Genomic DNA, 14,121 nt, shown 5'->3' on the forward strand with positions numbered 1-14,121 from the left:
CAGGCAGGAAGAAAAGACAACAGACACTCTAGTGTGGAAAACAACAGACAGAACCATTTTATTCCGAGTCTGGTCACAGAGGGTTGGAAGGCAAGGCAGATAAATACGAGGGTCGGGGAGGATGAGGGGGCAGGCCGGGGAGGCTCTATGTCTTGCAGCAAAAGCCACACTTTGATCGCTTACAGCAGTTGCAGCAGAACAGGCAGATGGGGAAGTGGGTGTCTCGTCTCAGCCTCAGGAGCGTGGGCTGTGGGGAAGAAGGGAGAGTGAGCGGACCTTGGGCCCAGGCAAGGGCTGGGGAGGCCTGGAAGGGGGGTTGCAGGTGCTCTTACCGTCAAGCCAGCCTCAGCTCCGGCTGTGTCCTGGGCTTGAAGGGCTGTAAGCTGTCTTGTCTGCGGGAGCAGAAGGGGTGGTGAGGATGGCCAGGGCCCAGCGGAGCTCTCAGACTTGCCCCTACACACCAGCTCCTCCCCAAGGGTCGGTGTCCTGCGGCTCCCTGGGTATCCTAGGAGCTGCCCCGTGGTCTGGCCTTTTCTCCCGCTTGCTCACACAGCTCTTCCCATAGACGCCCCAGATCTGTCTCCTCTCTCCACAGCTACTCTCCTTGGGAATGTCACCCTCCCTGGCTTGCTGCCACCACCTGGAACAAGGCTTCCTGGGTCTTGCCGCATACATTGTGTTCCCCATGCCTTATCAGTCGGCTTAAAAGCCTGGGGGGCTCCCCTTGCGCGTGGAGCTAAGTCAGTACTTCCGCAGTTGTCCACAAGACTCAGCAGGTCCCCTCCTCCATCTCCTCTCCAAGTACCGTCCCCTTCACTCATGACACCTTCTGATCCTTGGGGACGTTCACCACACTTGCCCTCTCCCAGGCCTTTGCTTGCTGTCCCTTTCTCTTATCCTCCCTGTCCTAGGTCAAATTTCTTTTTCTCACCAAATGCCTCCCGCTTCGCCGCCAGCACTTCATCCCGTCTGAAGTCCTCCCCTGACCCCTCCTGGTCCCTCTAGTATCATCATCATTTTCTGTTATCCATGGAGCGCATTTACCAAGACACAATGATCTCATTTATGTTTTGATGGTCCAGGGACTAATTCCCTGACTGGGATGTGAACTCCGCCAGAGGAAAACTCTTCTTTGTTTGCGGGGCGCTCCCCACTGTCCAGAATTGGGCTTAGCACGGAGCAGGCACGCCGCCCGCTGTGGAATTCGTCTGGGGCCTCCAGTCCCTGATACTCAGGCCCCCTGCTCTGTACTTTGGGCAACTCCCCGTCCCCCCTTGCCCTGCCGTAAGCTCTGCCCCATGCTGAGGGGTCTCCAGCTACCCTCAGCACTGCCCCCCCTAGGGCCTGGCTCTCCAGTGGTCTCGGTCGTTGAGCTGAATCCAGGCCCTGCGGACTCACCTGGTGTGGAAGAACCGAGCCACTGGCCAGACTGGCCAGGAGGAGGAACAGGAGGCCGGCAGCCTGGATCCGCGGGCTCAGTACCATTGTGCTGTCTGTCTGGCTGTTAGGTTGTCCTGCTGTTAGTTTCAGGACCGGCTGTGGTGTCTGGTCCCCCGTTTCAGTGGCTTTTATGGGTGCTTTTGGAGGAGGCGGGGGTGGTAAGCCCCCCCGCCCCCCGCCGCCCCTTTTGTCCTAACTCATTTCCAAGAAGGTAGTGGCGCCAACAAGACGGGAGATAAGCGGGAACAGAGTGACAGGGAACAGTGTTATGTCACCCTTAGCAGAGGTGTGTCTGGGGGTGGGGCAGAAGGGCCACCTGGGAAACACTTTCCCTGACAGGGCATCACCCGGTTGACCTCAGAAAAAGAATTTCCCCCTTTGACCCAGAAGTTGAACCAGTCGATGAGCAGGAGTGAAGTGACCTCCTATTCCCCACCCTTTCTCAATGTCCTCATCCCCTGGGAGGCTGGCCATCACTTACAGGCCACTGCTTCAGACTCCCCTCTCACAGGGCGCAGATCCCAGCAGGAAACACTGGGCAGCTAGATGTACGAGTTTGTGTCAGCACAAGCCCCCAGCATGCGGGGTGGTTTCCTGAGTATCAGAATTTCTTTGGAACTTCTGCCCATAGGAGCCGGCAGTATTCATTAGTTACTAACACTGGACGCTGCCTCTTTTATGCCAGATGTACTGACCCACGTCCCAGCCACCTGTCCTCCCAGCAGCTCCTGCCGGCCCTGTGCTGGGCTCTGCTCTGCATTCAGGGACCCCGGCTGCCTCCTTTGCCACTAATCCTCCGAGGCCTGGCTGCCCAGACCCTGCTCCCTCTAAGCACAGCGCCCAGCCTGTCATCTTCACTTTCTAGGAGCTGTAGGAAGAGACTGGGGCACTGCTCAACTCCCCCGGTCGGAGGCCAGGGCTAGGGTTAAAGCTTGGCTAGAGCTAGTGCTACAGCCTGAGCTGCCTGACATGGGGGCCTGTGTTCTCACCATTTGGCTGTCTCCCCTCAAGCACAGGAGGGCACAGGAGAACGTGCTAGACAGGGCCCACCTTGGCACTGGGAATATTTCAACCCTAGACATTGGCTGACTCTATAAACCTGGGCCTTTTTTCTTGAGAGCTGGTTCTCCAGCACGTCGCCGATGGAAAGACGAGACAGGTGGCCTGACCTGGCAACCTCACTCCCACAAACTCTGAGCCGTCTCTGGGTGCATGTAGTCCAGGGAACCACAAACCCTGATTCCGAAGACAGGCCTCTGGCCCGCTGCCTCCCTGACTCACTTGGGGACCACCCAGGCAGGGTCAGCTCCAGCCTAAGGGCCTGTGGGTGATGCTGCCAAGGAATGAACACTCCTCCCAGCCCTGACCTGCTTGCCAAGGCCCACTTGAAACCAGGGAAGTGGAGGGAGTGGGGTCTGGGAAGTGCAGGCCGCCCCCTGCGCCAAACATCTTTGCTCTAACGGCCTTAGTCAGAGGGGTAAAGGGAGACAGGGCCCGTCAGGGGGCAGACCAGTTGGGAGCCGTTGGGAGCATTTGGGATGGGGAGCAGGTGGAGAGGTGGGCCAGGTGAGCAGGAGGACCGGCCTCTGTCCTGGGGGTTGCACAGAGCCACGCTGCACACTCAGCCCCGGGGAGACGCAGCGGCGTCCCCCAGCAGCCCCAGGCAGCACCGCATCGCAGCTGAGGCCAGGTTTCATCACTAGCCGGGGCAGGGGTCACAGTGCAGGCGCCAGAGCCACGGGGTGAGGCGACAGGCTGCCGGGCCAAGCCCGGCTTCCTGGCCATCTGCCCTTCCTGGGGGTGGGGGGCTCAAGGCCAGGCTCCACCATTGGCTGGTACAGAGGGGAGGGCTTCAACCCTTAAGGGCAGGGTCAGAAGCCAGTGCTGTTTTTAGTAACAGATGACAGGAGAGACCCCAGCCTCTCCTCGGAAAACATGAGACATGTCCTTGACCCTAGTGCCCCACGCCCCCACACCACATATGCGCACCTGGAGCCTCAAAGGGGATAGTCCTTAATTTCTCCACCCATCTGACCCACCGACAGACCGGGGTCCACAGCCACACACACCGAGGCCATGCTCCCAGAGTTGCCCTCACGGAGTTCTGCATGGACGGCGGGCTCCCTCCCCACACCCAAGATGGACAGAGACACAGACAGACAAGGCGGGGCCACATGGGGCCAGTTTATTGCAGTTAAATACCTCTCTCTCTCTCTATTTTTTTGTCCACTTTTCCATAAAGAAAATTAAAACACACACACACACTCAAAGGGGAGCAGGGATCCAGAAACAAGAGGTGGGGTGGGACATGGCCTCCCTGCGTAGGTCCAGGCCCCGGGGATGGCCCCCTAAAGACTCCCCTCCTTCCCTAAAGCACCCTGTCTCAGTACCTCTAGAGACCAAGGAGGCAGCAGGATATGGCAGGGTCTCTGTCCTCTTCCCTCGTGCCTCCAGGCAAGACCACTAGAAGTGCTGGGGCTTCATGGGGGCCAGAGAAGGGAGACAGACAGAGGGGGAGGGAGGATATCTTTTCCCAAGTTGAGGAGAGCAGTGGGTGCTTATCCACAGAAATGCATTATTTCTCCCCGTTTTGTTAAAAATCTACTATAAAAAAACGCAGCTGGGGGAGGGGCGTCTGTCCCTCTCTGTGCTAAGGGCTGGGGAAGGGGCGGCAGGGCCGGAGGGGCCCCCGCCGCGCAGTGGGGTGGGCGTCACTGCCGCGCGCTCTCGCCCACCATCTCCAGGTTGTGCTGCTGCAGCTGGGCACGGAGCACGGCGTTCTCGTTCTTCAGCTCCTCGATCTGGCACATATGACACGACAGGGGGACCCGCCAGGGGATGAGGAGCCAGGGGCTGGCTCCCCGCACCTGGGCTGGCTCCGCCCCGGCCCCGCCCATCGCGCCCCTCACCTGCTGCCTCAGGAGCTCATTGTCCATCTGCAGCCGCTCGGCCTCCTTAAAGGTCTCCTGCATGCGCTGGTTGGTCTGGCGCAGCTCCCGGATGTAGTCGCAGGCCTTTGACAGGATCCCTCCTTTACTCTGGGGGGTGGGCAAGGGCGCCAGTGAGTGCCACTCGCAAGCTGGCCCCGGATGGTGCCTGCCCAAGCCCAGGGGCCAGGCCAGGCTGACCTTCTCGAAGGGGAAGGGCCCTGTCCCGGGCGGTATAGGGGTCTGGAGGGCCAGGGTGGGAGCGCGGGGGGGTGGGGGGGTGGGGGGGGTGGGGGGGGTGGGGGTGGGGGGAGGGGAGGCACCTACCGCTCCCGTCTTGCTGTTGTCTGCGTTACAGTCTGGAATGATTTTGGAAAGTTGGACGATCCAGTTGTTGATCTTGTCCCTCCGCCTCCGCTCCACTGCAAGAGGTAAGAGGAGCATCAGCGGCAGGGCTCCTGGAACCTTTCTGCGTGCCAGGCGCTCTCCCACCAGCGCGGACGGGGACAGCGTAGCAGTGCCCAGACGCAGGCACCTGCACCGCACCTCCCGCTGCTTCTTGAGAGGAAAAAGGTCTCGGCCTCAAGGGCCACGCACACACCTTTAGGCTGCAGAATCAACAGCTGGGACGGCGGGTTCATTTTGATGACCAGCCTGGCAGATTTTAAAAATCGGAGCCAACATTTAAATTAATGTTATGTGAAATTAAATTTCACGTAATTGGCATCTTCTGAAAAATGGGGAGTTGTGGCTTGTGTTCTTGGGAGGCTGGAATGAGCCAGGGCCCCTTTCCACAGGACCCTGGCGCCCCCATCTGCTCCCGCCATGGCTGCTGCCTTCCATTTTTCAGTACTCAGGCCTTCCTTTGGGCTCCCCAAGTTTGTTTTTCCTTTATCTTTAAAATCATAGTCTGACCATGTCTCGCCCCTAGCTAAAATCCCTCTCTAGAGCCCGGGCAGTGAGTCCCAGACTGCCCAGGCTGGCACTTGTGGTTCTCGCGGGCCTGGCCCCACCAGTCACCGAGTCCCCCAAGAGCAATGTGAACTCTACCTTGAAGGCCAAGGCTGACAGGCCAATGGAAGACGACTTCTGAAAAATTCAGACTTGTGATTTAATTCTCTTAACACTCAGCCATCTCACCCAAACTCTGTCAGCTGACCTGAGTGGCAGGTACCCCATCCAGATGGGGCACATGCCTTCCCTCCGGCTTCTCATCAGGCTCACGTCACAGCCTTACGAGACAGCTGCTTGGGATCTGCCCTCACTGGCACCTCACACTAGGGTTCAGGACCCACAGAAGCAAAGCTGGGCTAGAATCTTCCTCACCTTCCAAGCGCAATCCTAGGCGCTGGTGTGGACACACCCAAGAAGGTCCAGACACCTTCCCCAACCATCACAGACCCTCGTTTTCCCTCCTGCCAGGACAGCTCAGGGACAGACGCCGCCTACAGGTGGGATGTGCAAAGCGGGGCAAAGGAGTATCTTCTCCGGGCTGGGCAGTGCTAGTGGGGGTTGCCAGAAGGGGTCTGGAGAAGAGTGAAAAGGCAGGGTGGGCCAGAATCACACCCCTCACTCCTCATGGACTCTGAGGTCCCCGCCATTGACCCCGCTGTTATCACAAAGAACATGCCTGGCTGCTCATCAGCTAATCCCATGCTGGCTGCTGGCACCTGGCTCTGCCTGCCCATTGCAAGTCCCCTCCCACGTCCAGGTTCCCCCTGCTCCGGCCTGGATTATGACACCCTCCCCTCCAGGGACTCTCTTCCTCCCTTGCTCTCCAGGCCTCCACTTCAGTCACCAGTGGCCCTGGGGTGAGTGTGCAATGCCCACGTCCCATCACCCTGGGGAGAGCTGCAGCTCCCCACGGAGGATGGCCATGTCCTACAACCTGGGAACTCTGTGGCTAAATACCTCAGTGGAACCAAGAGTCTGCCCGGGCCTGGCGGCGCTGGCCACCCCATCCCCAAATAGAGCAGCGCGCTCTATGTCCAGGGTTCAGCAGAGGAACGCAACAGCAGACGGCCTCTCAGCTTCCTGCTCTCCCCTCATGCGGTCTGGCATTCTCAAGCCCGGGCACCAGGCCTCCTACTTTGGATTCTTCCCTTCCAGCCAGCAGAGGGCAGGGGTGTGGGGGTGGGGGGCAGGCACATCTTCTCCAGTTTGCATTCACTTTAAACTTACTGCCTGCCCGGGGCGCCCGGGAGGCTCAGCGTCTGACTCATGGTTTTGGCTCAGGTCACAGTATCAAAGGGTTGTGGGATTGAGCCCCAGGTCACACTTGTACTCAGCAGGAAGTCTGCTTGAGATTCTCTCCCTCTGCACCCCCAAATAAATAAAAATTCAAAAAGCCCAAAAAACCCAAAACCAAAAAACCTTTCTGCCTGCCCGACTGTGTGCAGGGGCGCACCTTGCAAGCCCAGAGTCTGCGGCGGACTCTGGCTCCGCCCCACTGGTACTCGCGGCACCCCAGGCGATGCGTATCCAGGGGACAAGGATACGGGTGGAGTGTTAAGACTGAAGGTTGCACCACGTGCCAGGGGGCATGCCAGGGTGAGCCAATGCTTTCTGCATGGCGCCGGGGCGTGGTGGGCCTTCAGAGAAAGACTTGGAGAGGGCACATTGGGGCTGGTTCTGAAGGGAGGGGCATCAGGCAGACAGGCATGGAACATGCAGAAATGTCTGGATATACTCTGGGGTGCAGCTGGGGGTGGGAAAGACCAGGCTGTGAAGGCCTCGAATGCTCTGGTGATGGGCCCAGGCCCTTTCACTGAGCAGGTAGTGCGGTAGGCAGGCCTGTGGCTGGGGAAGACCATCCTAGCACATTTGAAACAAGATGACCCGTCAAGACCAAAGCCACACCTATACCAGAGACAAGCTTCAGTTACACCCATAGGATACTGAAAACTAGCCAGAAATGAAATCTTCCAGGAGAGGGGAGAAACGGACAAACTCCCAGACACGCTTAGAGATGTTATTGTTCCTCTCTCAGTAACGGAGGGAAGCAGCAGACAAAAAAGTCAGGATAGAAAACCTGACAAATGGGGCACCTGGGTTAAGCCTCTGCCTTCAGCTCATGTCATGATCCTGGGGTCCTGGGATTGGGGCCTGCATCGGGCTCTCTGCTCAGCAGGGAGCCTGGTTCCTCTTCTCTCTCTGCCTGCCTCTCTGCCTACTTGTCATCTCTCTCTCTCCGTCAAATAAATATATAAAATCTTAAAAAAAAAAAAAAAAAAGAAAGAAAGAAAGAAAGAAAACCTGACGAGTATCAACCAACTTGAGCTGGCTGACCCCAAGGGAGCACTCCACACTGTGGTAGAGACACACATTTTCTCCAAGCACACATGGATGCTTTCACAACACAAACCATATTCAGGGCCATAAAATGAGTCTCAACAAATCTCAAAGGACTAACATTATATACTAGGAGTGCGTTTTCCATCAGAACAGAACTAAATTAAAAATCAGTGACGAGAAAATATCCTGAAAAGCCACAAACCTTCTGAAATTAAGCAATGTACTTCTAAATAACCCAGGGGTCAAAGAAGAAATCATTAGGAAAATTGGAAAGTATTTTAAACTGAATGATAATGAAAACCAATATATCCAAAAGGATTCAGCTGAAGCAGCACTGGAGTGAAATCTGCAACTAGAAAGGCTTGTGTTGGGAAAAAATAAAGGTTTAAATCATCTTGAAAGGCTAGGGAAAAAACTCCAAGCTAATTAAGCCCAAAGTAAGTAGATGGAACGAATTAGCAACATTGAGAGGAGAAACTAATGAAATAGAAAAAGCAATCCCACCCGGCATTTGAAAATCAGATTTCATATAAAGATCTGGACTTCTGGCTCCTCAGAGGTCCCCGGTGACAGTGGGCCCAAATTTTGACCCGGCTGCAATGGGCTGGCCCCACAGGCTCCAGTTCCCCACGGGGCTTGGAGATGGGCTCTGACATTCCCAAGAAACAGTGGCAAAGAGGGGAAAAAGGAGAAAGAGAAGCCGATTTGAGATCTACTTCAGCACAGAATCTTGGGATTTGTAGATGTGGGGGAAGGAGCCCAGGCAGAGTGAAGGGTGGCCCTCACTTTCGGTGCTGGCTTGGGTAATTCTAACAGGGGTGCCTTTTCCCTCTGGGAAAGGAAATGTTGCATGGGAGCCTTTGGCAGTAGGGGTGGTGGGACGGACTTTGTTTTGGACAAGCTGAGTTATGAGGTGTCTCAAGGACACCCAGATATGAATATTTTGAAGGGGTGGTTCAAATTATGGCTCTGGAGTTCAGGAGAGAAGAATGGAATAAAAACAGCTTTGCACACAGCCAGGGGCCAGGGCAACGGGGAGCCCTGGGAGGACTCCTCTTGTCCGAATCACTCTTTTCTGGAGCAATGATGAATGCCTACAACTGGGGACAGGTTTGGGGAATGCTGACCATCCCCGGGATGAAGTCCTATCCCGAAGGCTTCAACTCTCCTGAGACCAACGGAAGACAGGCCAGACCTTTAGGGACACCAAGAGTCAAAGCAGTTTCCAGCCTTGCCCAATGGGAGGAATCACATGGATAACTTGTTCAAATCCAAGCTCCTGGGCTTTCCTGTGACTTACTCGTTCTGAACCTTGAGAGGACAGCCCTGGAGATCGTGACTGTTAACAAGCTTCCTGGAGCTACTGGGAAGCTCTGCTCTAAGCAAACCGGGAGGGAAAAGCAGAGTGCAGGAAAATGAGAGTGCACAGAGCAGCGAGGAACATTCCCGAAAGGAACAGGCAGGGTCAGAGGCTTGGAGCACAGACAGGAAAGGAAGCCAGTGGATTTGGCAATGAGGTCGTCATGGGTGACCTCAGACAGACCTCTTTTGGTAGAGGAATGAGCCAAACGGCCCAGGGTCCAGGGAGGGTGGGCAGAGGATGGATAAAGACGTGTGCAGGTTGGGAGACAAGAGAATGGATGCAGCAGGAGTGGAAGGACAAGGTTATGAGCAAGACTGCTGACTGCTTTTTGCAGGATGAGAAAGATTCAAGACTTTGCAGGCGAGAGGCAGAGCGTGCAGAGCAGGGTGGAGGGGGGCCCCAAGTCACAGGCCGCAGCCTTACCACGTGGCCCACTGTGCGGCCACAGGCTTGCGTGTCTGCAGTGGCAGAACTGGCCATGAGCGTCGGGGCAAGTCAAGCCAAGGCCATTTCACACACAACTCAACAGATGCAGGGACTGAGAAGCAGCCCGACGTCAGAGAGCCAGTAAGCAGCCAGGCCAGGACTGCGTGGGTAGTCTACTGGAGGCCCCTCAAACACACCATGCCCCAAAACCAAGCTCGGACCCTCCCCCTTCCCCTTCCCTTTCCTTCCAACCAACCTGACGCCACCACGAAACCTTGATTCTCCAGCCTCGGAATCTTCTGCCCCACGCACTCCCCTACTTCATGCCCTGTCCTGTCTCAGGCTGACAGCTACAGTCACCTCTTCTGATGTCCCAGCCTCTGGTGTCCTGTCACCTCCATACACAGACCCCTCTGCTGGCTTCCCCTCTGACTAGAATAAAAACCCTGGAGTAGGGATACTGTTCTTACAAGGCCCCGCGTGACCTGGCCAGCCCTCCCGCATCACCACCAACTTCCTCTTTCCTTCTCTGAATTCCACTCTTCTTCAAACACATCCAGTCTGCTCTGGCTCAGGCCTGGGGGTCTGCACTTGCCAATCCCTCTGCCTGGGACTCTTCCTCAGGGACCTGGCTGGCCTGTTCAGACCTCTGCTCCAACGTCACATCTCTGAGAGGCCCACAGAGCGCCCTGCCGCTATCACTCCCCAGCTTCTCCTGGGGCCTTATCTCCTCCTTGGGACCTACGTGACCTCACATCACACCACAGCCTTGTGTAATCTGTCTCTCTCACCAGGAGGAACACTGTGAGAGCCAAGACCTCATTTGTTCTATCACCCCCAGGACCCAAGGGCCTAAAAGCCAGGCAGATATGGGGTACAGATGTATTAGAGGCCGAGCCCAGTGAGCTGCTCGGGTCATAGCTGAAAAGGCTCAAACCCAACTGGACACCTTCAGGACTCTCAAGGCCACACCCTGACATTTAACGCTTGCCTTAGTCCTCCTTGGTCCCCCACCCCCAACACTTCACAACCTCTGTCTTGACCAAATCAGCACTCCCCGAAGCAGCCTCGTCTCATTCTGCCTTCCCCCCAGCCGGTGCTCTCCTCTGCCTGACAGACTCCCCCAAAGGCCAGCTCTCTGTGAAAGACACCAGCCTCCTTGATACCGCAGACCGGCTCCAGACCAGCCCAGGGTGCATGCCACCCAGCCTAGATTCCAACTTCAGGGAACACTCGCAGAGGGATGACTGTCTAGGCGTAGTGCTCCCCTGGACATGCATGCTACCATGACGGGGAGGAGGGAACACAGTGGAGGACTAAGGGTCAGTATTAAGAACCAAAATGACCTCAAGGTGGGATCCAGTGTTTAATGGAAGGACCTGACGTGCGGCCTTGGCCAGCGAGGGGCACAGCTTCTGGGAGCTGCAATCTCCGACGTGCTCCCCAGCAGACCAGAGCTGCTTCTAGAAATTAGATGGGCAGGGGAACAGGGGAAACTGACAGACAAGAGCACGACAGCTGCCACATGGGAAGGCAGTCCTAGGGAAACCAAAGCAAACCGATTTTTCAAGAGAGGCAGAAAATCCACAGGTAAACATGCAATGTGCCACTTAAGACGCTGACCGTGAGTTCAAGGTCACTAGCCAGCATGAAAAAACAACCTCCAGTTCACACCTCCTGCCTATCTGTTCCTAACAACGAACTTCTACCTGTTTCTACATTTCCAGCATTCACCAAACACGTCTTAAGCACTCATGGCGTGCTGGCGATCTATGACACAAAGGACCGGGCCTGGTGGTGGCTGTGGGGCCCAGAAACCCCCCCGTACTGTACCTTCATTGTGCTGGGCCCTCCTCCTTTCATCCCGTGGTGTTCGGGTTCCGTCAATTTTCCTAGAAGAGGAAGAAGATAGGCACGGGTTCCTTCAGGTCCCATTTGTCTACACATCTGTTAAGGAGTCAGACTTAAAAATTATCCCTGCAAAGTAAACTCCAGTGCAAAAAGAGGAAAAATGCTAATTCCCTTGCTTACACTCAAGAAGCAAAATTAGAAAATTAGAAATTAGAAATCAGAAAATATACTGACTGCTTATTGTGTGCACAACTGTCTGGCTCCCATTCCAGAAAACCTTCCCTTCCTTTGGACCCTTCACACCAGCCGCTCTTGGGGACCCCTGCACGTACGGGGAGTAGGGGTGTGTCCGGGGTGCAATCGTCCTCTGCGTTCCTGTCTGAAGCACGTCTTGTGGCGTCATCATGACATAGAACTGGCCTGCAGGGAAAGCGGGGGTTAGGGCCAAAACTGGAGGGGAGGAGCAGTTAGAAACAGCTTGGGGGGCTTCCCTCCCTGCTAGCCTGCTGCCTCCCCTGCCTTCCGCCCTGGCCCTTCCTTTACCTCCGGCCTGCAAGCTCTGGTCTGTGGTCTGTACGGACACAGCTGTGGTATCTCCCACACTGGATGCTGGGAAATAGGCAAACCGGGCCTCCCCACTGACAGCCTCAGCTGCCGGGCTGCCGCCATTGCTGAAGGGATTTTGGATTACGGCCTGGGGAGTAGGAGGACACAGAGGCCACCCTTAGCCATCTTTGTTCACCAACCCATCCCCTTCTTAACATGTTGGACGTTCCCCACGCGCTCAGGACCATGGGAAATCCCGCTGTGTGTGCCACTCTGCCTTGTCTCTTAGCCGGGGAACTGAGCACAGGCCCAGCAATCAACTGACAGCATGATCCACTCTCACATCTAGGAGGCTTCCCTGTTACCATCATCCCCATCTTAAGGAAAGAAAAAATGGTATTTCAAAGCTCTTGACCCAAGTTTCACCTGGAAGAACTGGGATCTGACCCACCCCCCTCGATGGTCTTAAAGGTAGCATCAGTGTGCCACCTGCCCCACCCTCTGGGGATTCCCAAGAACAGCGTCAGTGTCCCCTCTCCATCCCCACAGGGCTTGTGGGCACCTACCAGTGGGAAGGGCGCTGCGGGACCTGGGGGCACAGAGGCAGCAGTGGGGCCAGGACGCTGGGATGCCCCATCCACACCCACCTGGGTCACAGCCTGCTGCCCCCCCGCAAAGGCAGCCGTAGACACGACGCTGACGGCGCCAGCCGTGTCTCCCTGGCCATCCAGCTGACCATCAGTCACCTGGACTACGCGGTACGTCACCTGCAGGGGGCGGCAGAGCAGCGAGATCGGCTCTGGGGTCCCGGCCGCGGCCAGGTCTGAGCCCCTCCCAGCTCGCCGGTCGGACCCTCGGCTCAACCCTCCTCCACTTGCCCGCGGGCTCCCGACCCGCAGCTTCACCTGTCCTCCATTATTCTCTGTGCGGAACTGGTACTGGATGTTGTGGTCGCCAAACGCCGCCTGCTGGACGCTGGCGATGGCCACCGCAGTCTGCTCCTCCGCCCCAGGGCCGTCCCCGCCTGCGGTCGAAGGGGGGGGCATGGTCAGTGGTCACGCGGCCAAGGCGCCCCCAGTCCCCTCCCCAGGCGCAGGCCGCGGCCCCGGTGAGACCCGCGAGCACTCACCTTCCTGCAGCTCGACGCCCTCCTCTGCCTCGGGTCCCTTGTCGTGACTGCGGGGAGCACGGGAAGAAGAGGGGGTCAGGGCCGCCCGCGCCCCCGCCCCTTTGCCCAGGTGCACGGCCCCCATCCCGTCCGGCCCAGTCTGGAGCTAGGGCACCGCTAGGACCCGGGGCCGAGGCTATTAGCGCGGGTCCCCCCTCCCTCGCAGCCTCCATTTTGAGCTGGGCCCAGCGGCCGCTCGGGATCATGGCGGCCCCGGCGCCAGGCCGAAGGGCCGGGGCCAGGGCGCGCGGGGGCACGGACCGGTCGGGCACTCTTACCTGACGGCGGCAGCAGCGGTGGCCGAGGCAGCGGGATCCAGACCCGGGTCCAGCATGTCCATGGGGGGGGTGGGGGCGGGGGGGGCGCGGGGCCCGGGGGGGGAGGGGAGGGGAGGGGAGGGGAGGGAGGGGAGGGGGGGGGGGCGGGCGGGCGGCCGGGGGGGGGCCCCCGAGCCCGGCGCTCACGCCGCGCGGCAGGAGGGGACGGAGGAGACACGGGAGCCGCTCGCGCTGATCACGGGGACAAACAGTGGGGTCATGTGAGGAGGAGATGCCGCCGCCGCCGCCGCCGCCGCTGCTGCTCCTGCAGCCGCCGCCGCCGCCTCCGCCTGCCCGCCCGCCGGCTCCCGGCGGCTCCCGGCTCCGGGACGCGGCGCAGCCGCCCCCCGCCCGCTGCACGCGGCCCTCGGGCCTCCTTCCCTGAGCAGCGGCCGCCGCCGCCGCGACTTTTTTTTTTAACCCGGCCCGCCCTAGATGGCTGCCGCCTCTCCCCTGAATCGCCGGCTCGCGCGTCCGCCGCCCGGCCTGGCCCAGTCCGGCGGCGGATCGCTGCTACAGCCGCCGCTGCTTTCTATTTTTTCCCCCTTTTTTTTCCTCCTTTACTTGAGCTGCGCGCGCGCGGCGGCGGCGGCGGCGGCGGCGGCGGCGCGAGCCCGGGGCCGACGCGCGCGGGGGGAGGGCAGCCCCCGGGGAGCGCGCGCGCTGTGTGTCTCCGATGGCGGGCGGGCGCGCGCGGGCCCGGGTCTCGGCGGGGCGCGAGGTCGCCGTCGCCGCCTCCGCGGCCGCCCGGCACTCGCCGGCGGGCCGACCGAGTGGAACGCGGCCCCG

At 58.5% G+C, this 14,121-nt stretch overlaps 2 protein-coding genes across 4 annotated transcripts; both read right to left on the bottom strand.

The window, feature by feature from the left end:
* Positions 1–32: 32 nt before the first annotated feature.
* LOC101683016 (hepcidin antimicrobial peptide) lies at positions 33–1,715 on the bottom strand. The gene is made up of 3 exons (XM_004765064.3): positions 1,399–1,715; positions 333–392; positions 33–247 (listed from the first exon to the last, which is right to left on the bottom strand). Exons 1-3 carry the CDS (start codon positions 1,483–1,485, stop codon positions 146–148), a joined length of 249 nt encoding a protein of 82 aa, XP_004765121.1. The 5' UTR covers positions 1,486–1,715; the 3' UTR covers positions 33–145.
* Positions 1,716–3,598: 1,883 nt separating this feature from the next.
* On the bottom strand, positions 3,599–13,429 carry USF2 (upstream transcription factor 2, c-fos interacting). 3 transcript variants are annotated; one of them, XM_045075960.1, is made up of 10 exons: positions 13,294–13,429; positions 12,977–13,023; positions 12,753–12,871; positions 12,495–12,614; positions 11,845–11,995; positions 11,634–11,721; positions 11,284–11,342; positions 4,695–4,789; positions 4,350–4,478; positions 3,599–4,241 (listed from the first exon to the last, which is right to left on the bottom strand). In XM_045075960.1, the coding sequence occupies exons 1-10, from the start codon at positions 13,353–13,355 to the stop codon at positions 4,152–4,154; spliced, it is 960 nt and encodes a 319-aa protein (XP_044931895.1). In that variant the 5' UTR covers positions 13,356–13,429; the 3' UTR covers positions 3,599–4,151. The 3 variants fall into 3 exon arrangements, with proteins under 3 accessions (XP_044931895.1, XP_044931894.1, XP_044931896.1); XM_045075959.1 differs by having other exon boundaries at positions 12,414–12,614; XM_045075961.1 differs by lacking the exon at positions 12,495–12,614.
* Between the last annotated feature and the right edge of the window lie 692 nt (positions 13,430–14,121).

Source organism: Mustela putorius, unplaced genomic scaffold (genome assembly GCF_011764305.1).
Source record: "Mustela putorius furo isolate JIRA1106 unplaced genomic scaffold, ASM1176430v1.1 tig00000174_pilon_pilon_pilon, whole genome shotgun sequence".
Taxonomy (NCBI): Eukaryota; Metazoa; Chordata; class Mammalia; order Carnivora; family Mustelidae; genus Mustela; species Mustela putorius.